We start from the raw sequence: 21,615 nt of genomic DNA on the forward strand, positions 1-21,615 counted from the left end.
ATTTATATATTTACAACCCATTAATACAGTATATTTTTATAATTAATACAGACATGTAGGGTATGCTTCCAGTTTTCTTTTTACTGACAGTTTGTGTGTTTACCAACAACAACAACAAAAAGAGGATGATTTATACCTGTCTTTTGCCTTTACCTGACGGTTGAAGAGTAAGAAATAATTTTTTTAAATTTATTAATTTTATTGGGAGAGATGGAGAGTGATAGGTTAATTCCTGATAAAGAAGAATATATTAAAGAAAGTTAAGAGTGTTCAAGAAAATAGGCCAGGCGCGGTGGCTCACACCTGTAATCCCAACACTTTGGGAGGTCGAGGTGGGAGGATCACAAGGTCAGGAGATTGAGACCATTCTGGCCAACCTGGTGAAATCCATCTCTACTAAAATACAAAAAATTAGCTGGGTGTGATGGCGGGTGCCCGTAGTCCCAGCTACTCGGGAGGCTGAGGCAGGATAATTACTTGACCCTGGGTGGCGGAGGTTACAGTGAGCCGAGATTGTGCCACTGCACTCCAGCTGGGCGACAGAGCAAGACTCTGTCTTAATCAACCAATCAATCAGTAAATAAATAAGTAAGCCAGTGTGGTTGGACTAAAGATGGTTTTTATTTGTTTTTGAGATGGAGTTCCACTCTATTGCCCAGGCTGGAGTGCGGTGGAGTAATCTTGGCTCACTGCAAACTCTGACTCCCGGTTCAAGTGATTCTCTTGCCTCAGCCTTCCAGGCAACTGGGATTAGAGGCACGTGCCACCACGCCTGGCTAAGTTTTTTGTATTTTTAGTAGAGACGGAGTTTCACCATGTTGGCCAGGCTGGTCTCGAACTCCTGACCTCAGGTGATTCGCCTGCCTTGGGCTCCCAAAGTGCTGGGATTACAAGGGTGAGGAACTGTGCCCAGCCAAAGACAGTTTTTTAATATGAGGTTTTAAATGTAGTTGAGAGCTAGTGATGTAGAGCCTTAAACACAGTTGGAAGTTGTAAAAACTTAAATAAGGAAATTATCTTTAGAAGCTCTTTGTTAGTCCAGTTGTCCCTTTGGCAACAGTGATAGTTGTGTCTCTCTTGGTGCTTTGTTTTTATGCTACCTTGGAGAGACTTTTATGCTCTAACATAAATGACTTAATTTCTCTGATGTCTACCTAGACCAGGGTAAGGAAGCAGCCTGTGGGCCAAATGCAATCCAAGACCTGTTTTTGTGTAGCCCTCAAGCTAAGAGTGATATTTATGTTTTTAAAAGCTTGGGGGGGGAGAGACAAATAATAATACAAGGCAGGCATTATGTGTGTCCTCAAAAGCCTAAAATATTTACTCTCTGGCCTTTTACAGAAAAAGTTCATCAACCTCTGAACAAATGAATGAGATTTTGACAAGGGACATATCATTGATGAAAATCACCAAAATATTTTACTTTTGTAAGCAAAAGAAAGAATATCTACATTCATAATGTTTCTTTTGCGATGAGACTATTCTGTTCATTGAATTAGATTTCTATTGAGGGTTGCTGTGTGTGATTAGTGAGCACTGGAAAGACAAACATGAATAAGATGAGGTTACTGGCCTCAGTTCAGACATATTCACTGAAAAGCAGTGTATTATGTAACAGAGCAGTGTACAAAGTGCTATGACACAGGGAAACTCAAGCACTAACTACTTCAAATGACTAAAGAAGATATCACTGAATAAGTCACACACACTCTACTATATATTGAATTTACTTAAGTAGACAAGTGGGACAACATAAAGGGTAAAGTGTATTGAGTATAGTAACAATGGCACTTTTGAAGAAAGGCACAAAACCATGAAATAGCATATTGTTCTTGAAGAATCACACATTGTTGGATATGAATGTCTAAAAGCAGTGATGATGGTGGTTGGAAAAGGAGGTTGTAAAAGTAATAATGGGGACTATATCACATATGGCATGCTTTTTCATTCAAAGGAGTTGGGACTTCATTGTACATGCAATTGAAAGCTACTGAACAATTTCTGACAAAGAAGATAAATTATTTGATATACTCTATCAGTAAGAATAGGATAGGTCTTACAGTGTTAAAAAATGATCCCCAAATCTCAGTGGCTTAAAACAACAAAGGCTTATTTTTTGTTCATGCTGTGTGACCATCAAGAGTCCACTCCATGTTGCCTTCCCTCTAGGACCCCAGCTAACAGAGAGCCTATATCTGGAATGTTGCTTGTCTTCTGGCAGAGGGAAAGAGCCATAGTAAAGCACTAACTGGCGATTAAAATTTCTGCATGAAATGTTACCTCTCATGTTTCAGTGCCAAACCAAGTAACGTGGTTAAGTCTTGTGCCAATGGGACTAGAAAGTATAATCCTTTTGGTGGTGGGGAGTGGATAGCAAATATTTATTAGTAATAATATTATTAGAAAAATGCTGCAACATTACAATATGAAGAATGGAGTGTGACAAATGCATGCAGACAGAGTAGATTATGGCTTCAGATTGGGATTTATTAAATTTGACCTATCTTTGGCCTATTTAGGTAAAGATATTGAATAGACTGTTGGAAGCAGTGGTTTATACTTTGAGAGACGTCTGTGATAGAAATAAAGATCTACTAGTATATATATGAACTTGAATTGGCAGTAAAAGAGATCACCCAGGGAGAACGTGTTAAGTGAGGTGACAGGGACGGAGACCTAAGGAACTTGGGCATTTTGGACGGAAGTGGAAGAAAAGATGTTTAGTGAATGAGACGTAAATATGAAACATCAAACCATATATATCACAGAAGCCTAAAAAAGAGAGACTTCAGAGTGGAACAAATTAGTCAACATTACATGTCACAAAGAGGTCAAGAAGAGTTTGATCAGAACATGTCAAATGATTGGAAAAATAAGAAAAAATAGTCTGAGAGAGTGAAAGTTGGGAGCTTGAAAGAGGGAAAGGAGACTTAAAATTCAGGTGGCATTGAGATAAATTAGAGCTGTTTATTTCCAGCAATGTGGTAGATTAGATGTGCAGAGCAAACAGACACTTTGTTATCTAAAACCTAAAAATACATGAACAACATTTCTTATAGTGTGATTGAACTTAGAAGTAACTAAATACGAAACCAGAAACTTCAGAAAGTTTGATTCAACAGAGATAAAGAGCATTAGAGCTGCTTGACATCTGCTTGATCTCTGGTGGCTGGGAGCCTGGCAATTGGAACACATCCAGGTGCAAGAGACAAAAGACAGAATTTAGGTCTCTAGTAGAACAGAAGACCACATCAGATTTCCATGCATAAAGTTGGAATGCCCAAAAGGTGACCTTAACAATGTATGGGGAAATAGAAATAAACCTATCACAGACAAGGATAGTTTCTTCTTTCAGTTTTGGCTTTGGAAGGAACAAGAAAAAGAAGGAGTTCCTGACCACAAGCTCTTACTAATTCTCTGCCTCTCCTACAGATTTATATTGCTTATCAGACCCAGAAAAAAAGCAAAATTTGTCATAGGTTGGTAGTGTTCCCAGTTTCATTGTAGAACCAAATAGAAATACTCTGGAGAATTGCAATTAAATATAAACCTGTGCTTTTAAAATCAGTATATTCACAATTTTGATTGACCTATCTTTCTCACATATTGCAGCAACACAGGAAATGACAGCCTTTATTTTGCAATTTAAAGGTGTAAACCAGAATCATGCCCTAACCTTCTAGGTGTAGTCAAAGGAATACCATATCTCTACAAACCATGTTTAGTAAACTGAGGTGTATAAACAACTGTAAAAACAAAATGTAATTTATATTTTGGATAAGATGCCTCAAGGCCCATCCTTGAACTAAATTCTCTATTTCGAGATAAATCCAAAGGGATAATATACTAAATAATGTGATTTTACTAAAAGCTGTAGTCATTATTATGCATATTAGGAGCCCATAGTACAGAATTATTATTGATAAGTAAAATCTAAGCCTTTTCTGGAGGTTTTTAATATCTTATTAGGACTTTAGGATATGAGGATAACTATTTTGATTTCTATAATGAGTGCTTGCAAGTAGTCTGTTAAAGTTTACATCTCTCTTAGAAGTCCTTTTCTAATATTTGTAGTTTTTAAGATATTTATGTCTGTCCGCTCATTTCTCAGGGATTTGATGTAACTCTGAAGATTTTTATAATTAGAACACAAATCCATGGTAATTTTCACATTCTAGAAAACATAAAGCCCTTCAATAGTGTTTCATAAAATCATTTCATCTCTTTATAGCTGGTTTACAAACATTGTTACATTGATGAGAGAGGTGGTTCTTTTAAAATTTTATTACTGAGCAACTAATATATTCAGGCTGCCAAATTCAACTACTATATTAAGCCTAAAGACTGTAAGAGACATTCCCTAAAACCAGGGAACTTATGTTAAGATCAGTTTATCTTGAGAGCAACAATACAATATCCTATTTATTGTATAGTAGTATTATTTATTTATTTATTTATTTATTTTGATGGAGTCTTGCACTTGTTTTGCAGGCTAGAGTGCAGTGTTGCGATCTTGGCTCACTGCAACTTCTGCCTCCCGGGTTCACGCAGTTCTCCTGCCTTAGCTTCTCTTGTAGCTGAGACTACAGGCACGTGCCACCATGCTCAGCTAATTTTTATATTTTTAATAAAGATGGGATTTCACAATGTTGAACAGACTGGTCTCGAACTCCTGACCTCAAGTGATCTGCCCACGTCAGCCTCTGAAAGTGTTGAGATTACAGGCGTGAGCCACCATGCCTGGCCTGTACAGTAATATTTCTACACATAGCTGAATGCTGAAATGACGAAAAGTTAATCAGAAAAGGCTTCCATAAACTTTGTGTTGAGGTTTAAAAGACATCATTTATATGCCATGACCAAAGAAGTAAGTGGGTTGTGAACCCAAGATGGTGCCACTGCACTTCAGACTGGGCAACAGTTTGAGACCCTGTCTCAAAAAAAAAGAAAGGTTACACTTGAGTAGGGCTAAAGTATCTCTGGAATGAAGATTACACTAGACCATAGTAATGACTTAAAACAGGATTCAGGGACTCAAACTGTCAAACTGTTCTACAAATAACTGATTTTTAAAACAAAGTTCAACATTTGAAAAAATTTTAATTGTGAAAAACCAAAAACAAAAATTTATTTTTAATTTTAATTTTTTTTTTAATTGCAAAATACAGATAATATAAAAACCAGCTGGTGTGTTGGCTCACACCTGTAATTCAAGCACTTTGAGGGGCTAAGGCAGGCAGATCACCTGAGGTTAGGAGTTCAAGACCAGCCTGGCCAACATGGCAAAACACCGTCTCTACTGAAAATATAAAAACTAGCCAGGCTTGATGACTACTACTCCAGAGGCTGAGACAGGAGAATCACATGAACTTGGGAGATGGAGGTTGCAGCGAGCTGAGATCCCGCCAGTGCACTCCAGCCTGGGAGACAGAGCTAGACTCCCCATTTTTTTTTTTTTTTTTGAGGTGGCGGTTTGCTCTTGTCATCATCATGCTCAGCCTAGACTCCCCATTTCTAAGTGTACAGTTAATTCACTAGTGTTAAGTACGTTTACATTATTGTGCAACCAATCTGTAACTCATTTCATCTTACAAAACTGAAACTTTATATCCATTAATGAAAACTTTATAATCCCCTGTCCCTTCAGTCCCCGAAAATCACCCACTAAAGTGGAACCATACAGTGTTTATCTTTTTGTGACTGGCTTACTTAATTTAGCATAAAGTCCTCAGGGTTTATCCATTTTTTAGTATGTGTCAGAATTGCCTTCCCTTTTAAGGCTGAATAATATTCCTTTGTATGTTTTACCACATTTTGTTTACTGTTATTTGTTTATAAATGGTTACTTGGGCCAGGTGAGGTGGCTCACACCTGTAATCCCAGCACTTTGGGAGGCCGAGGCGGGTGGATCACGAGGTCAATAGATCGAGACCATCCTGGTCAACATGGTGAAACCCTATCTCTACTAAAAATACAAAAAATTAGCTGGGCATGGTGGCGCATGCTTGTAATCCCAGCTACTCAGGAGACTGAGGCAGGAGAATTGCCTGAACCCAGGAGGCGGAGGTTGCAGTGAGCCGAGATCGCGCCATTGCACTCCAACCTGGGTAACAAAAGCGAAACTCCGTCTCAAAAAAAAAAAAGTTACTTGGGTTGCTACCAGCTTTTGGGCCTTGGGTTGCTACCAACTTTTGGGCATTTGTGAATAATACTGCTATGAGCAGTGGTGAACAGATAACTCTTTCAGACCCTGCTTTCAGTTCTTTTGGGTATATACCCAGAAGTGGAATTCCTGGATTATATGATAATTCTGTTTTTAATTTTTTGGTGGATTGCCATACTGTTTTTCACAATGGTGTGCCATTTTACATTCCCAACAACAGTGTACAAATGTTCCAGTTTTTTCAGCTTCAACATTTTTTAAAGGAAGACAACTAAATCCAAACACTTAATGTAACATGACACTATCTGGAGTATCCAATAAAAAATTAATAGTCTTGCCAAGAAGCAAGAAAACATGGCCGGGCATGGTGGCTCACGCCTGTAATCCAAGCACTTTGGAGGCCAAGGCGGGTGGATCACCTGAGGTCGGGAGTTCAAGACCAGCCTGACCAACATGGTGAAACCCTGTCTTAAAAAAAAAATATATGACTCAGCAGAAGAAAAGTCAGTGGAAACTGCCACAGAAATAACATGGGGTATAGCTAATAGAGAAGTATGCTTAAAAAGCTATTTTTGGTAATTTAAAGGAAAATGTGAACATAGGATAGAAATGAAAGTTATTAAAAAGTCCTCTAGGCATGATGGCATGTGCCAATAATCTGAGTTACTCTGGAAGCTGAGGAGAGAGGATAGTTTGAGGCTAGGAGTTCAAGGATGTTGTGTACTATAATTGCGCCTGGGAACAGCCACTGTTTTCTAGCCTGTACAACGTATGTGTAAGGGTTATTGTGGAGTTTAAAATGAGGAAACTGAGACTAGCATAAAAAATTAAATGCCAATTTATTCAGCTCCTGGGGGAGGTTCTGTGGTCCGGGAAAGAGTGGCCAGAGAAGTTGAGCACGGCTTCCCGAGGCCTTGGGGGTTTTATAGCGAGTGAGGGTGTCTTGATTGGTTATGAGGGAACAGGACGTGGTCGGGGCAAGCTGCTATTGGTAGGTAGGCAGGATTTCCGGTGAGCAGGCTGCCCATGGGGAGTGGGACCTGGACAAGGCAAAATGCTATTGGGAAGGTTTGGGTGGGGCTTCTTTTAAATTTTGGTGGGGATTTTTCAACAGCAGGCGAGTGCGGAGTGGTGACCTAGTTTTCAGGCACGGAGAGAGATGGGCATGTCCAAGCTCCCATCGAGGCAACTGGCCTTACAGTATGAAGACTTGATATCTTTTTAAAAATCCAATGCAACTTCTATAGATGAAGAATACAGTATCTGAAATGAAATTTCACTAAATCATCTTACAGATCTAATAGCAGATTAGATTCTACAGAAGAAAAGATGACTAAATTTGGAGAAATACAAATAAAATTATCCAAAATGAAGTACAGAGTAGAATAAAAGATTGACCAAAAAAAAATGAATGTAACTTTAGTGACCTGGTACAATATCAAGAGGGCTAATATAAATGGCATAGAGTCTCATAAAGAAGAAATTGGGAATAGCACTTGAAGAAATAATGTTTAATAATTTTTTCACACTTCCATTGAAAGCTGTAACCCACAGATCCATGAAACTCTACCAATCCCATGTAGGATAAACACACTGGCAGCACACACAGACAAATTAAAGTACATCGTTATCAAATTTCTGGAAAACAGTTGTAAAGAGAAAAATCTTTAACCAGCAGAAACAAAATTAAAAACACATACAGAGGAACGTAGTAACAACTATCAGCAGACATATTGACAGAAATTTTATAAGCCAAAACATAATGGAATGATGTCTTTAATGTGTGAAAAGAAAAAAAAATCTGTCAACTTAAATTCTTTAAGCAGCAAAAATACCTTTCAAAAATGGAGGCAAGATAAACATTATCAGAAAAAGAAAAGTTTAAAGAATTTGTTGCCAGTAGACTTACAGTAGCAAAAACACTAATGGACGTTCTTGAGACAGAAAATATAGTAGGTAGAAACTTGGATTTACCAAAGGAATAAAGAGTGCCAGAAATTGTCAACCAATGGGAAAATAAGGCCGGGCGCGGTGGCTCAAGCCTGTAATCCCAGCACTTTGGGAGGCCGAGGCAGGTGGATCACGAGGTCAAGAGATCGAGACCATCCTGGTCAACATGGTGAAACCCCGTCTCTACTAAAAATACAAAACATTAGCTGGGCATGGTGGTGTGTGGCTATAATCCCAGCTACTCAGGAGGCTGAGGCAGGAGAATTGCCTGAACCCAGGAGGCGGAGGTTGCGGTGAGCCGAGATCGCGCCATTGCACTCCAGCCTGGGTAACATGAGTGAAACTCCGTCTCAAAAAAAAAAAAAAGAAAAGAAAAACACATTTTTCTCATATTCTTTTGAAGTGCATATGTAATTATATTAAGATAATACAATCCTATCATGGGTCATCAAATGTCTTGATACATTTTAAAAGATTAAACTCATACAAAATATGTTTTCAGACCACAAGAGAATTAAATTAGAATTCAGTAATACATGAAATTATCCAAATATGTGGAAATTAAATAACACACTTCTAAAAAACACCAAAGATCTATCTAGATCAGTCATCCAAGTTCTCACCTTTAGGAAGCTAGAAAAAGAAAAGCAAGTAAAACCTGCATTAGAAATAAGAAAGTGAAAGTTGGAAACTGTGGTACCCCTGTGCCTGAAGTCTTAGCTACTTGGGTGACTGAAGCAGAGGATGGACTGCTTAAGCCCAGGGGTTTGAGGCCAGCCTGAGCACCTTGGCAAGATCCATCTCAAAACAACAATAACACCACCACCACCACCACCAGCAAAATGAAAAGAAAAAAAAATTAGCCCAGAATAGCCAAAACTATTTCTAAGCTGAAAGGGAGAAATCACTTTACCTGACTTGAATTTATACCACAGAGCTATAATAACCAAAACAGCATGGTATTAGCATAAAAATAAACATATCGACCAGTGGAACAGGAAAGAGAACCCAGAAACAAATCCACACACCTACAGTGAACTCATTTTTGACAGAGGTCCCAAGAGCAAAGTCTCTTCAATAAATGATGCTGGGAAAGCTGGTTATTCATATGCAGAAGAAAAAGTATACTCCTATCTCTCAGCACATACAAAACTGAAATCAAAATGGATGAAAGGGTTAAATCTAAGATCTCAAACTATAAAACTACTATAAAAGAACATGAGGAAAACTCTCCAGGACATTGGTCTGGGCAAAAATTTCTTGAGCAATACCCCACAGGCACAGGCAGCCAAACAAATATGGATAAATGTCATCAAATTGAGTTCTGCTTCTGCAAGCAAAGTAAACAATCAACAAAGTGAAGAGACAACACACAGAATGGGAGAAAATATTTGGAAACTACCCATCTGACAAAGGATTCATAACCAGAATATGTAAATTCACACCTCTCTGTAGGGAAAAAAATCTAATAATACGATCAAAAAATGTGCAAAAGACTGAAGAGATACTTCTCAAAAGAAGACATTACACATGGCAACAGGCATAGGTATTCAACATCATTGATCATCAGGGAACTGCAAATCAAAGCTACAATGTAGTATTATCTCACCCCAGGTAAAATGGTTTATACCCAAAAGACAGGCACTAACAAGGCTGGGTGCGGTGACTCACACCTATAATCCTGGCACTTTGGGAGGCCAAGGCAGGCGGATTGCCTGAGCTCAGGAGTTTGAGACCAGCCTTGGCAACACAGCGAAACCCCATCTCTGCCAAAAGTATAAAAATTAGCTAGTCTCATAATCCAGTCTCAAAATTAATAAATTAATATTTTTTGAGAAAAATCACCTAATCGTCTAAGTAGATTAAGGAATATATTTGACAAAAGTTGACATCCATTCATGATTTTTTTAAAAAGCTCTTAGGAAATAAGACTAGACTAGAATTTGCTCAACCCAATGCAGGGTGTTTGCAGAAAAACCTGCAGCTGACCTAATACTTCATGGTGAAAGACTGAATGCTTCCTCCCTAAGACTGTGGAAAAGGCAAAGCTGTCCACTACTTCTGTTCAACATTACAGGGAAGTCTTAATGTCTTATTCAGAGATAATACAATTTGCAGAAAATTCCCAAGGAATTTGTTAAAAAGCTGCTGGAACTTAATAAATGAGTTTTAACAATGCAGTTTGTGTGTTTAAGCTGAACATACAGAAATCATTGTATTTCTGTGTACAACAGTGAACAATCTGAAGCTGAAATGTAGCCAGGCATGGTGGTTCACACCTGTAATACCAGCACTTTGGGAGACAGAAATGGGTGGATCACTTGAGCCCAGAAGTTCCAGACCAATGTAGGCAATATGGCGAAACCCCATCTCTACAAAAAAAATGCAAAAATTAGCCAGGCTTGGTGGTGCACACCTGTAGTTTCAGCTACTAGGGAGGCTGACACATACAAATTCCTTGAATCTGGGAAGTGGAGGTTGCAGTGAACCGAGATCATGCCACTGCACTTCAGCCTGGATGAGAGCAAGACCTTGTCTCAAAAGAAAGTAAATTAATTGAAATACAAATAATACTATTCGAAGTTGTATTAAAAGCCATTAAAGTCTTAATGATAAATTTAGAAAAACATGTATAGGATCTGTATAATAAAAAGTACAGTGTAGGCCCAGTGGCTCATGCCTGTAGTCCTAGCGTCCTCGGGGGACTGAGGCAGCAAGATCACTTGGGCCAAGGAGATTGAGACCCTGTCCCTCAGGGAAAACAAAAACAAAAACAAAAAAAACCCATATACATCTATTGTGTACCCACAAAAAATTAAAATAAAAAAATACAAAGTATTTTTGAGAAAAATTGATAAGTGGAGAGATATACCAGAGGCATTTTTTGAAAGACTCATTATTAAGATGTCATCTTTCTCCAGATCACTTTAGTCAATGGACTCAATACAATTGCAGCAGGGTTTTAATATAAACTGGCAGACTGATTCTAAAATTTATATAGAGGTCAGGTGTGGTGGCTCACACTTGGAATCCCAGCCACCTCAGGAGGATCACTTGAGCCCAGAAGTTAAAGACCAGCCTGGGCAACATAGAGACCGTACCTCTTTTTTTTTGTTTTTTTTTAATTATTAAAAAATAAAATTTAGGTCAGGTGTGGTGACTCACACCTGTAATTGCAACACTTTGGGATGCTGAGGTGGGCGGATCACCTGACATCAGGAGTTCAAGACCAGCCTGGCCAACGTGGTGAAACCCCATCTCTACTAAAAACACAAAAAATTATTTGGGATAGGTGGTTGGTGCCTGTAATCCCAGCTACTTGGGAGGCTCAGGCAGGAGAATTGCTTGAACCTAGGAGGTGGAGGTTGCAGTGAGCCACGATTGTGCCATTGCACTCCAGCCTGGGCAGCAAGAGTGAAACTTTATCTCTAAAATAATAGTAATGAAATAAAATAATAATAAAATTTACATAGAGGTATGCCAAACCTAAAAAGGCCAAAACAACAAAATTAGACTAATTATAATTGATAACAAGACTTGTTATGAAACTGTAATTAGACAGTGTGAAATTGATGAAGAAATAAGCGTATTTTCCAGTGGAACAGAATAGTCTAGAAGTAGACACTCCATATATATTTTAACTTTAAATCAATTTTTGACAAATCTATTTCATTGGTACAAGGATAGTCTTTTTTTTTTTTTTTTGTTTGATTGAGATGGAGTTTCACTCTTATTACCCAGGCTGGAGTGCAATGGCACAATCTCGTCTCACTGCAACCTGCGCCTCCTGGGTTCAAGCAATTCTCCTGCCTCAGCCTCCCGAGTAGCTGGGACTACAGGTGTGTGCCACCATGCCCAGCTAATGTTTTGTATTTTTAGTAGAGACAGGGTTTCACCATGTTGACCAGGATGGTCTCAATCTCTTGACCTCGTGATCCACCCGCCTCGGCCCCCCAAAGTGCTGGGATTGATTATAGGCGTGAGCCACCACATCCGGCCTAAGGATAGTCTTTTCAACAAATGGTGCTGTAACTACTGAATATCCTTATGGAATAAAAAGATCACCGACCTTATTTCATACCACATGAAAAATTTAACTCGAAAAAGATCATATACCCCTGTGAAATTTCAGAAACAAAAGAAGAAGAGGAGAAAATCCTTAAGACATTGGGGGTGGTCAAAGATTTCTTAAATAGTGTAAAAAGCAAGGACCATTTGAAAAAATTGGACTTCATCAGACTTTAAGACTTTTGCTCATGCCTGGTGGCTAATGCCTGTAATCCCAACACTTTGGGAGGCCAAGGCAGGAAGATCATTGAAGGAATACTCTGTCTCTACAGAAAAAAAAAAAAAAAAATTCACTTGTAGTCAGAGGATCACTTGAACCCAGGAGTTAGAAACCAACCTGGACAGCATAGTGAGACCCTGTCTCTACAAAAAAAAAAAAAAGATAAAGAAAAATTAGCCAGGTGTCCTGTCTCATGCCTGTAGTCCCAGCTACCTGGAAGGCTGATATGTGAGGATCCCTAGGAGATCAGTGCTACAGTAAGCTGTGATTCTGCTGTCACACTCCAGCTTGGGCAACAGAGCCAGACTTCGTCCCTTTAAAGAACAAACAAGGCCAGTTACGGTAGATCACTTGAGGTCAGGAGTTTGAAACCAGCCTGCCCAACACGGTGAAGCCCTGTCTCTGCTAAGAATACAAAAATTAGCCAGGCATGGTGGCAGGCACCTGTAATCTTAGTTCCTCAGGAGGCTGAGACACAAGAATCCCAAGAACCCTGGGAGGCGGAGGTTGCAGTGAACCAAGGATCACACCACTATACTCTGGCCTGGGTGACGGAGTAAGAGTCCATCTCAAAAAACAAACAAACAAAAAACATTATTTAAGAAAATGAAAATGTAAGCCACAAAATGAAAGAACCCAATAAAAATAATGGGCAAATGATTTGAATAGAATTTTCTCAAAAGAATGCATATGAATTGCCAATAAACTGATGAAAATATGCTCAACATCAGGGAAATGCAAATTAAATTTATAAATGAGAACACACCTGTTAGAATGATTAAAATTTAGAAGACTGGATAATTCCAAATCTTGGTGAGGATGTATAGGATCTTTAACCCAATCATTGATTATTGGACTATGAACTGAAACAATCACTTTGGAAAATTTTTTTAGTTAAACACACATTTAGTTTATTTAGTAATTCCAGGCTGGGTACAGTGGCTCACACCTGTAAACCTAGCACTTTGGGAGGCCAAGGCAGGCAGATCTTTTCAGGTCAGGAGTTTGAGACCAACCTGTCCAACATGGTGAAAGCCCATCTCTACTAAAAAATACAAAAATTAGTTGGGTGTGGTGGCAGGCGCCTGTAGTCCCAGCTACTTGGGAGGCTGAGGCAGGAGAATTGCTTGCACCGGGGAGGCAGAGGTTTCAGTGAGCCAAGATCACGCCACTGCACTGAGGATCTCTTTGCTGAGGATAATGGTTTCCAGCCTGAGCGACAGAGCAAGACTTCATCTCAAAAAAAAAAAAAAGATTTAGTAATTTCAGTCTTAGGTGTTGACCCAAGAGAAATGAAAATGTTTAAACAAAATGTCATGTGTACACATGTTCATAGAATATTTTTTCTTTATGGCCAAAACAACACAGATTTCCAGGTGAATGTGTAAAGAAATTATGGTATATTTCATATAATTGACTTGTAAAAAGAAATATGTAAATAGTAAAAAGGAACAGTAAAAAGAAATGCAGCAATGTAAATGAGTCTCAGATTTATGCTGTGTGAATGAAGCCATACAATAAAATATATATTCTTTCCATTTTTTTTTTTCCAGACAGAGTCTCCCTCTGTCACCCAGGCTGGAGTGCAATGGCACGATCTTGGCTCACTGCAACCTCCGCCTCATGGGTTCAAGTGATTCTCCTGCATCAGCCTCCCAAGTAGCTGGTATTACAGGTGCCCACCACTGCGCCCAGCTAATTTTTTGTATTTTTAGTAGAGGCGGGGTTTAGCCATGTTGGCCAGGCTGGTTTTGAATTCCTGACCTCAGGTGATCCGCCCGCCTCGGCCTCGAAAAGTGCTGGTATATTCTTTCTATTTATATGAAATTCTAGAAAAAGAAACGTAATGTATAATAGGAAGCAGATCAATTGTTCTCTGAGGCTGTGGATGACAGGCAATTTGTTTTCTCGGAAAGGGCACACAGTAACTTTTTAAGGTGACAGAAATGTTCTATATATTGATTATGATGATAGCTGCATGGTAAATGTTGAGTACCAGCCCCAGCCTCTTACATGGGTGCCCTTAGTCCCGGCAGTGACGAGGGATATTGGGAAAAGGAAATAAAGACAGAGACACAAGTGTAGAATTAACAGCATGGGTCCAGGGGATCAACGCAAGGATGGGAATTGAGTTGGCCCCAGCTCTGGGCTCCAAACACCTATTATGTGCATAATCTCATTGATCTTACCGGTGTGGAGGGAAGGGTGAAAGGATAGGTAAGATAGCCAGGGTAGAGCACTTGAGATCCTTCTAAGACATGCTAAACTAGTACTCTGAGTTTAATCACCGATTGTTATCAGTGTGGCTGCATCGGAAGTATAGCAGATGAGGAGCAAGCATTGAGGACATAGAGCAATTAAAATCACTCCATATTCTGAGAACCTAGGCAGAGCCTGAGGTGTTCCATGATCTCTGCCCTGCAAGGTTTTTCTCCTCCTTGCCAGCTCCCATCTGCAAAGACCCTCCCGGATCTTGTGAGCAGAGGTCGCCTCCCTTCTCAGAGATCTTTTATAAGCTCTCTTTTCGAGGGCCTCATGCAGTCTCCATGCTGAAAAGGCATTTGTGGGAGCAGAGCAGTGTTCCCTGCTCTGCAACCACCCCGCGGTGTTCCCCGATATTATTGCGCTTGCAGATGGTCTTTACCTTAGGCCTCCTGTTGCCGCTTGATTTCTAATTAACTGCACCAATAATATAGTTTAGTTTGGTGTATAAACTTCAGTGTACTGTGAGCCAATCAAGCTTATAGTTATTTACCTAGAATTAACATAGGTCTCCCCCTGGCCATCTTGACCTACAGTAAATTTTTCAAAACTCAATGTATATGTAAAAGACATATATTGAATTTTATATAGTACTTTACCACAATGAAGTTAATTTTGAAAATAAGTTACATCTAGCCTGGCGTGATGGCTTATGCCTGTAATCCCAGCACTTTGGGAAACTGAGACGGGCAGATCACCTGAGGTCAGGAGTTTGAGACCAGCCTGACCAATATGGTAAAACCCTGTCTTTAAAAAAGAAAAGAAAGAAAATAAGTTACATCTAAAATATAGTGTGCACCAAGAATCATAAATTAGCAGACCAGAATTTGTGAAGATAGGAACAATTGAAAACTGAAATGTGAGGTATTAATATCTCTAGGTGAATGGCTCAGGAAGGAGGCTTCAAAAGTATGTACTCATTTTAGGATTCTCTTTTAAACTGATATTCATGTATTAAATGCATTGGTAGCTCTGAGTAGTTGATGAAGGGATAGAGGAGATAAAAAGAATTCCAAGATTTTAAGCCTAGGATTCATTCTTCAACTAAGTGTTGATGAATTATGTCCTGGTCATTGGAGTTAAAAAGGTATTTTGGGCCCAGTGTGGTGGCTTACACCTGTAATCCCAGCACTTTGGGAGGCCGAGGCAGGCAGGTCACGAGGTCAGGAGATCAAGACCATCATGGCCAACAAGGTGAAACCCTGTCTCTACTAAAAATACAAAAATTAGCTGGGCATGATGCGAGCCTGTAGTACAGCTTCTTGGGAGGCCGAGGCAGGAGAATTGCTTGAACCCTGGAGGCAGAGGTTGCAGTGAGTCAAGATCATGCCACTGCACTCTAGCCTCTCCCCAAAAAAAAAAAAAAAAAAAAAAAAAGTGATTTTGATGAATACAGTCACCACGTTAATGGACCAGACATGGTTTGAGAATTACATACATTAAACCACTAATTTGAAGTGTTAGGAAAGTAGAAAGTATTATGGTAATTATTAATAGGGGACCTAAATTAAGAATGAGGAGGGTGCAGAATGAATAGTCATTAGGCAGATGAATTTGTGGAGAAAGATTGTTCCAGGTAGAGAGAACAGCACACCCAAAGGCCTTGAATCAAGAAAAAACATGATGAGTTTAAGGAACTAAAGTTTATTATTACTAGAATTAAGGATCTAAGATAATATGAGATTGAGGCTGGAAGAATAGATAATCCTAATTTTAAAGTTGTGGTAAGAACCTTTTTAAGAATTGTAGAAGCTGAAACCTGATAAAATTTGTGTTTTTTTAAAAGATCACTCAGGCTGCTGTCTAAAGAATGGATTAGACAGTGATGAAAGTAGAAGCAGGAAGAACAATGTTTCACTTGTCTATTGCCGAGTAACAAAGAACCTTGAACTTACTGGCACGATAACGATCAGTTATCATCTCAAAGTTTCTCAGGATTCCCTTCCTTTGGTTGTAACCTCATGGTGGTGAGCTAACATCATCTCAAAGAATTCCTTATTTGGCCAGGCAGATGGCTTATACCTGTAATCCCAACACTTTGGGAAGCTGAGGTGGTCGGATCATTTGAGCTCAGGATTTTGAGACCAGCCTAGGCAACATGGCAAAACTCCGTTTTTATAAAAAATGCAAAAAAGTAACCGGGTATGGTGGTGTACTTCTGTAGTACTCTTGTACTCGGGAGACTGAGGTGGGAGAATTGCTTGAGCCAGGGAGGTAGAGGTTGCAGTGAGATTGTGCTGCTGCACTCCAGCCTGGGCAACATAGTGAGACCCTGTCTTAAAAAAAAAAGGATTCCTTATTCAAATACCTGGTGGTTGATACTGGTTGTTGGCTATTACCTTAGCAGGATCTGTTGGTCAGTATGCAAACTCATTGCTTGGGCTTCCTTACAGTTTAGAAGCTTGAATCCAAGGGCTTATGGAGAGACAGAGATGCCTTTTCTAACCTAACGTTGGAAATCACCACATTCTTCCATAGAATTTCTTTGCTAAAGCAAGTCTTTAGTGGCAACTTGAAGCAGAGGGACGAGACTACAACTTGATAGGGAAAGCATCAGGAGATTAATGTACATATTTTAGTAGCCCTACAAGGAATTATGCTACTGCATCAGGAGAGGGAGATAACATTATGTTAGTCTTGGTGGCTGTGGTAGAAGAAAGGAAAGTCGATAGGTTCAAGAGTTTAAACTAACAGAAGACAGAATTTTATGATTGGGGGAGGGTGAAGGAGCAAGAATAAATGATGTGGCCTGAGCTTGGATAATTAACATCCTGCCACATGGTTGATGCAGTATATGTAATGTTGAGTAGTTAGCTTTATGGTATCATTCACTGATGTAGGGAGCAATGAGGGAGGAGCAAGGTTGAAGGGAGCAAAAATGAAATGAGATATGAATATGAGTTTGAGAAAGCTGTGAAACATGCAAAAGTCAACAATCAAAATAAAGGTCTATTCAGAAAACAGAAATTCAGTAGTCATCAGAATATAGATGATAGTTGAAGGAATTGCAAAAGAAATAATAGAGTGAGACAGGAAAAAACTTAGATTAAAGAGCTTTAAAAAATTATAGCATTTAAAGGTTGGAGAAAAGGAAGGGGTCATTTTTCGTTTTGGTAATTTTCAGATAAAACTGAAGATTGGTATGAATATTTAGAAGTCACTTACATACTGATGATAATTGAGACTATGAGAATAAACATGTTCCCAGTGGGAAAGTAAGTATAAAAGGTAAATAACAAGTACTCTCTATTGAGGACCTCCACAGTTAAATTTAATGGAGTTGCAAATAATGGAAAGTTAATCAAAGTATATTATAGAAATAGAATAGGCAGAATTTTAAATAATTATGATATCAAATATAGCTGAGAGTTTGAAATTTTTTACTTTTTTAAAATTTTATTTTTCTAGAGACAGGGTCTTGGTCTGTCATCCAGGCTGGAATGCAGTTGCGTTGCCATAGCTCACTACAGCTTCAAAATCCTTGGCTCAAGCAGTCCACCCGCCTCAGCCTCCTGAGTAGATAGGACTATGGGTACAGGAAACCACACTGGGCTAATTTTTATTTTTTGTAGAGTACGTTGCCCAGGCTGGTCTTGAACTCCTGGCCTCAAGTGATCCTTCCATTATCAGTCTCCCAAAATGCTGAGATTACAGGTGTGAGCCACTGTTCCTGGCCTGAAAATGTTTAAATATCAAATTGAGACAAGGGTATATAGTCCAGGGTTGAAGATAAAACAAATAAATAATTTCTTAAAAAAGTAGACAAGGCTATTGGATATTATTTGAAAAAGTTATTGGTAATTTGAGAAATATTTCATAGTCTGATATTGGATTCTAGAATGCCTGAGGCTAATAAAGGAATATCTAGTATAGTTATCACATTTAAAAGTCATATGGATAAGAAATCCGTTAACTTTGGAGAAGTATGACCCATGAATAATGGTAGTAAACTAGGCAGCATGGGAAGTGACTTATTTTGAACTGATTTTTAAATTATTATTTTTTGAGACAGGATCTCGTTCTGTCACCCAGACTAGACTAGCGCAGTGCCTCACTGCAGCCTCAACCTCCTAGGCTCAAGCAGCCTTCCCACCATAGCCTCATAAATAGCTGGGACTATAGGTGTGAGCCAGCATGCCTGGTTAATTTTTTTTTCCTTTTACCCAAGGGCTCAGACCAAGCCTGGTTAATTTTTTTCTATTGTTTGTAGAGACATCTTGCAATTTTCCCTAGGCTGATCTTAAATTCTGTAGCTCAGGCAGTTCTCCTTCCTTGGCCTTTCAGAATACTGGGATTACAGACATGAGCAACTGTACCCAGCCTTTATTCAACGTTTAACTTTCTTTTTTTTTTTTTTTTTTTTTTTTTCCGAGACGCAGTCTGGTTCTGTTGCTCAGGCTGGAGTGCAGTGGTGCAATCTCAGCCCACTGCAACCTCCACCTCCCGGGTTCAAGCAATTCTCCTGCCTCAGCCTCCCGAGCAGCTAGAACTACAGACATATGCTACCATGCCCAGCTCATTTTTGTATTTTTAGTAGAGATGTGGTTTCACCATATTGGCCAGGCTGGTCTCAAACTCCTGACCTCATGATCCTCCCACCTCAGACTCCCATAGTGCTGGGACTACAGGCGTGAGCCACGGCACCCGGCCTCAACATTTAATTTTCAATTCCCTTAGCTTAACTGGACCTTCATTATTTATTTATTTATTTATTTTGTATAAAGACGGGGTTTCACCATGTTGGTCAAGCTGGTCTTGAACGCCCGACCTCAGTTGATCCACCCGCCTTGCCTCCAAAGTACTTAGATTACAGGCGTGAGCCGCCACGCCCGGCCTACTTTTTATTTTTGACCTTCGTTTTTGTAGAAATAATTTTTTTTCTTTCTACTCCTTACCTCAAAGTGAGAGTTGCTCTTTTTTAATTTACATATTTTTAGAGCAGTATAGGCCAATTTTGACTTTATCTTTTTGTAATAACCTTTTGCAGGAAAGTAAACCATCAATTTACCTATGATGTGTAATCTTGCTGTGGAAAATAGAGTAGTACTCCCTTTTACCGGTGTAAAAACTTATTTATGTAACTAGCTGTGTCCAATTTTGTCTATGTGTGATTTATTGTCTCTTTCAGTAAACGGAGTTCCCTCTCGAAGTCCAAGATTAGTTACTTCTGGGGATGACTCTGTGGATAGTCTGCTGCAGCGGATGGTACAAAATGAGGACCAAGAGCCCATGGAGAAAAGTATTGATGCTGTGATTGCAACTGCCTCTGCACCACCTTCCTCCAGTCCAGGCCGTAGCCACAGCAAGGACCGAACCCTGGGGAAACCAGACAGCCTTTTAGTGCCTGCAGTCCCAAGTGACTCTTGCAATAATAGTATCTCAATCCTATCTGAAAAGTTGACAAGCAGCTGTTCTCCCCATCATATCAAGAGAAGTGTAGTGGAAGCTATGCAACGCCAAGCTCGGAAAATGTGCAATTATGACAAAATCTTGGCCACCAAGAAAAACCTAGACCATGTCAATAAAATTTTAAAAGCCAAAAAACTTCAAAGGCAGGCCAGAACAGGGAATAACTTTGTGAAACGTAGACCAGGTCGACCTCGGAAATGCCCCCTTCAGGCTGTCGTATCAATGCAAGCATTCCAGGCTGCCCAGTTTGTCAACCCAGAATTGAACAGAGACGAAGAAGGAGCCGCACTGCACCTCAGTCCTGATACAGTTACAGATGTAATTGAGGCTGTTGTTCAGAGTGTAAACCTGAACCCAGAACATAAAAAGGGGTTGAAAAGAAAGAGTTGGCTATTGGAAGAACAGACCAGAAAAAAGCAGAAGCCATTACCAGAGGAAGAAGAGCAAGAGAATAATAAAAGGTAATTCCTCATTTAACATGTTATCTGAGTAGAGGAAACTAGCTTTGAGCAACTATAATGTAACTGTATAGCTGAATTATTAATTTCATCTTACTGCCTTTCACTTTTTACTGTATGATACCCATTCTTTTCAAAAACCGTTCTTATCTATTGCTTTTACAAGGTGTAATTAAGAACCAGAGAGGCGAGGCATGGTGGCTCACACCTGTAATCCCAGCACTTTGGGAGGCCAAGGTGGATCGATTACTTGAGGTCGGGAGTTTGAGAACAGCCTGGCCAACATGGTAAAATCCTGTCTCTACTAAGAATACAAAAATTAGCTAGTTGTGGCGGCGCATGCCTGTAATCCCAGCTACTCAGGAGACTGAGGTGGAAGAATCACTTGAATCCGGGAGGTAGAGGCTGCAGTGAGCTAAGATTGTGCCTCTGCACTCCAGCCTGGGTGACAGAGCATGACCCTGTCTTAAAAACAACAAAGAGGCTGGGCGCAGTGGCTCACACCTGTAATCCCAGCACTTTGGGAGGCCAAGGCAGGTGGATCACGAGGTCCAGAGATCGAGACCATCCTGGTCAACAAGGTGAAACCCTGTCTCTACTAAAAATACAAAAATTAGCTGGGCATGGTGGCGCGCGCCTGTAGTCCCAGCTACTCGGGAGGCTGAGGCAGGAGAATTGCTTGAACCCAGGAGGCGGAGGTTGCGGTGAGCCAAGATCGCACCATTGCACTCCAGCCTGGGTAACAAGAGCGAAACTCTGTCTCAAAAAAAATAAAATAAATAAAATAAAATAAATTTAAGGGCCGGGCGCAGTGGCTCAAGCCTGTAATCCCAGCACTTTGGGAGGCCGAGGCGGGTGGATCACGAGGTCAAGAGATCGAGACCATCCTGGTCAACATGGTGAAACCCCGTCTCTACTAAAAATACAAAAAATTAGCTGGGCATGGTGGCGCGTGCCTGTAATCCCAGCTACTCAGGAGGCTGAGGCAGGAGAATTGCCTGAACCCAGGAGGCGGAGGTTGCCGTGAGCCGAGATCGCGCCATTGCGCTCCAGCCTGGGTAACAAGAGCGAAACTCCGTCTCAAA

At 39.9% G+C, this 21,615-nt stretch overlaps 1 protein-coding gene across 3 annotated transcripts in view; it reads left to right on the forward strand.

Annotated features, from left to right (window-relative positions):
* The window catches only part of ASH1L (ASH1 like histone lysine methyltransferase), a 245,358-nt gene that overhangs the window by 114,619 nt on the left and 109,124 nt on the right, over positions 1 to 21,615 (forward strand). For all 3 annotated transcript variants that reach the window (XM_032264961.1, XM_032264963.1, XM_032264962.1), the window contains one exon: positions 19,792 to 20,533. In XM_032264961.1, coding sequence (XP_032120852.1) covers positions 19,792 to 20,533 — 742 coding nt within the window. The remainder of the gene's footprint in view (positions 1 to 19,791; positions 20,534 to 21,615) is intronic.

The sequence above is a fragment of the Sapajus apella genome, unplaced genomic scaffold, assembly GCF_009761245.1.
Source record: "Sapajus apella isolate SASKATOON/1434 unplaced genomic scaffold, GSC_monkey_1.0 scaffold148, whole genome shotgun sequence".
NCBI classification, from domain to species: domain Eukaryota; kingdom Metazoa; phylum Chordata; class Mammalia; order Primates; family Cebidae; genus Sapajus; species Sapajus apella.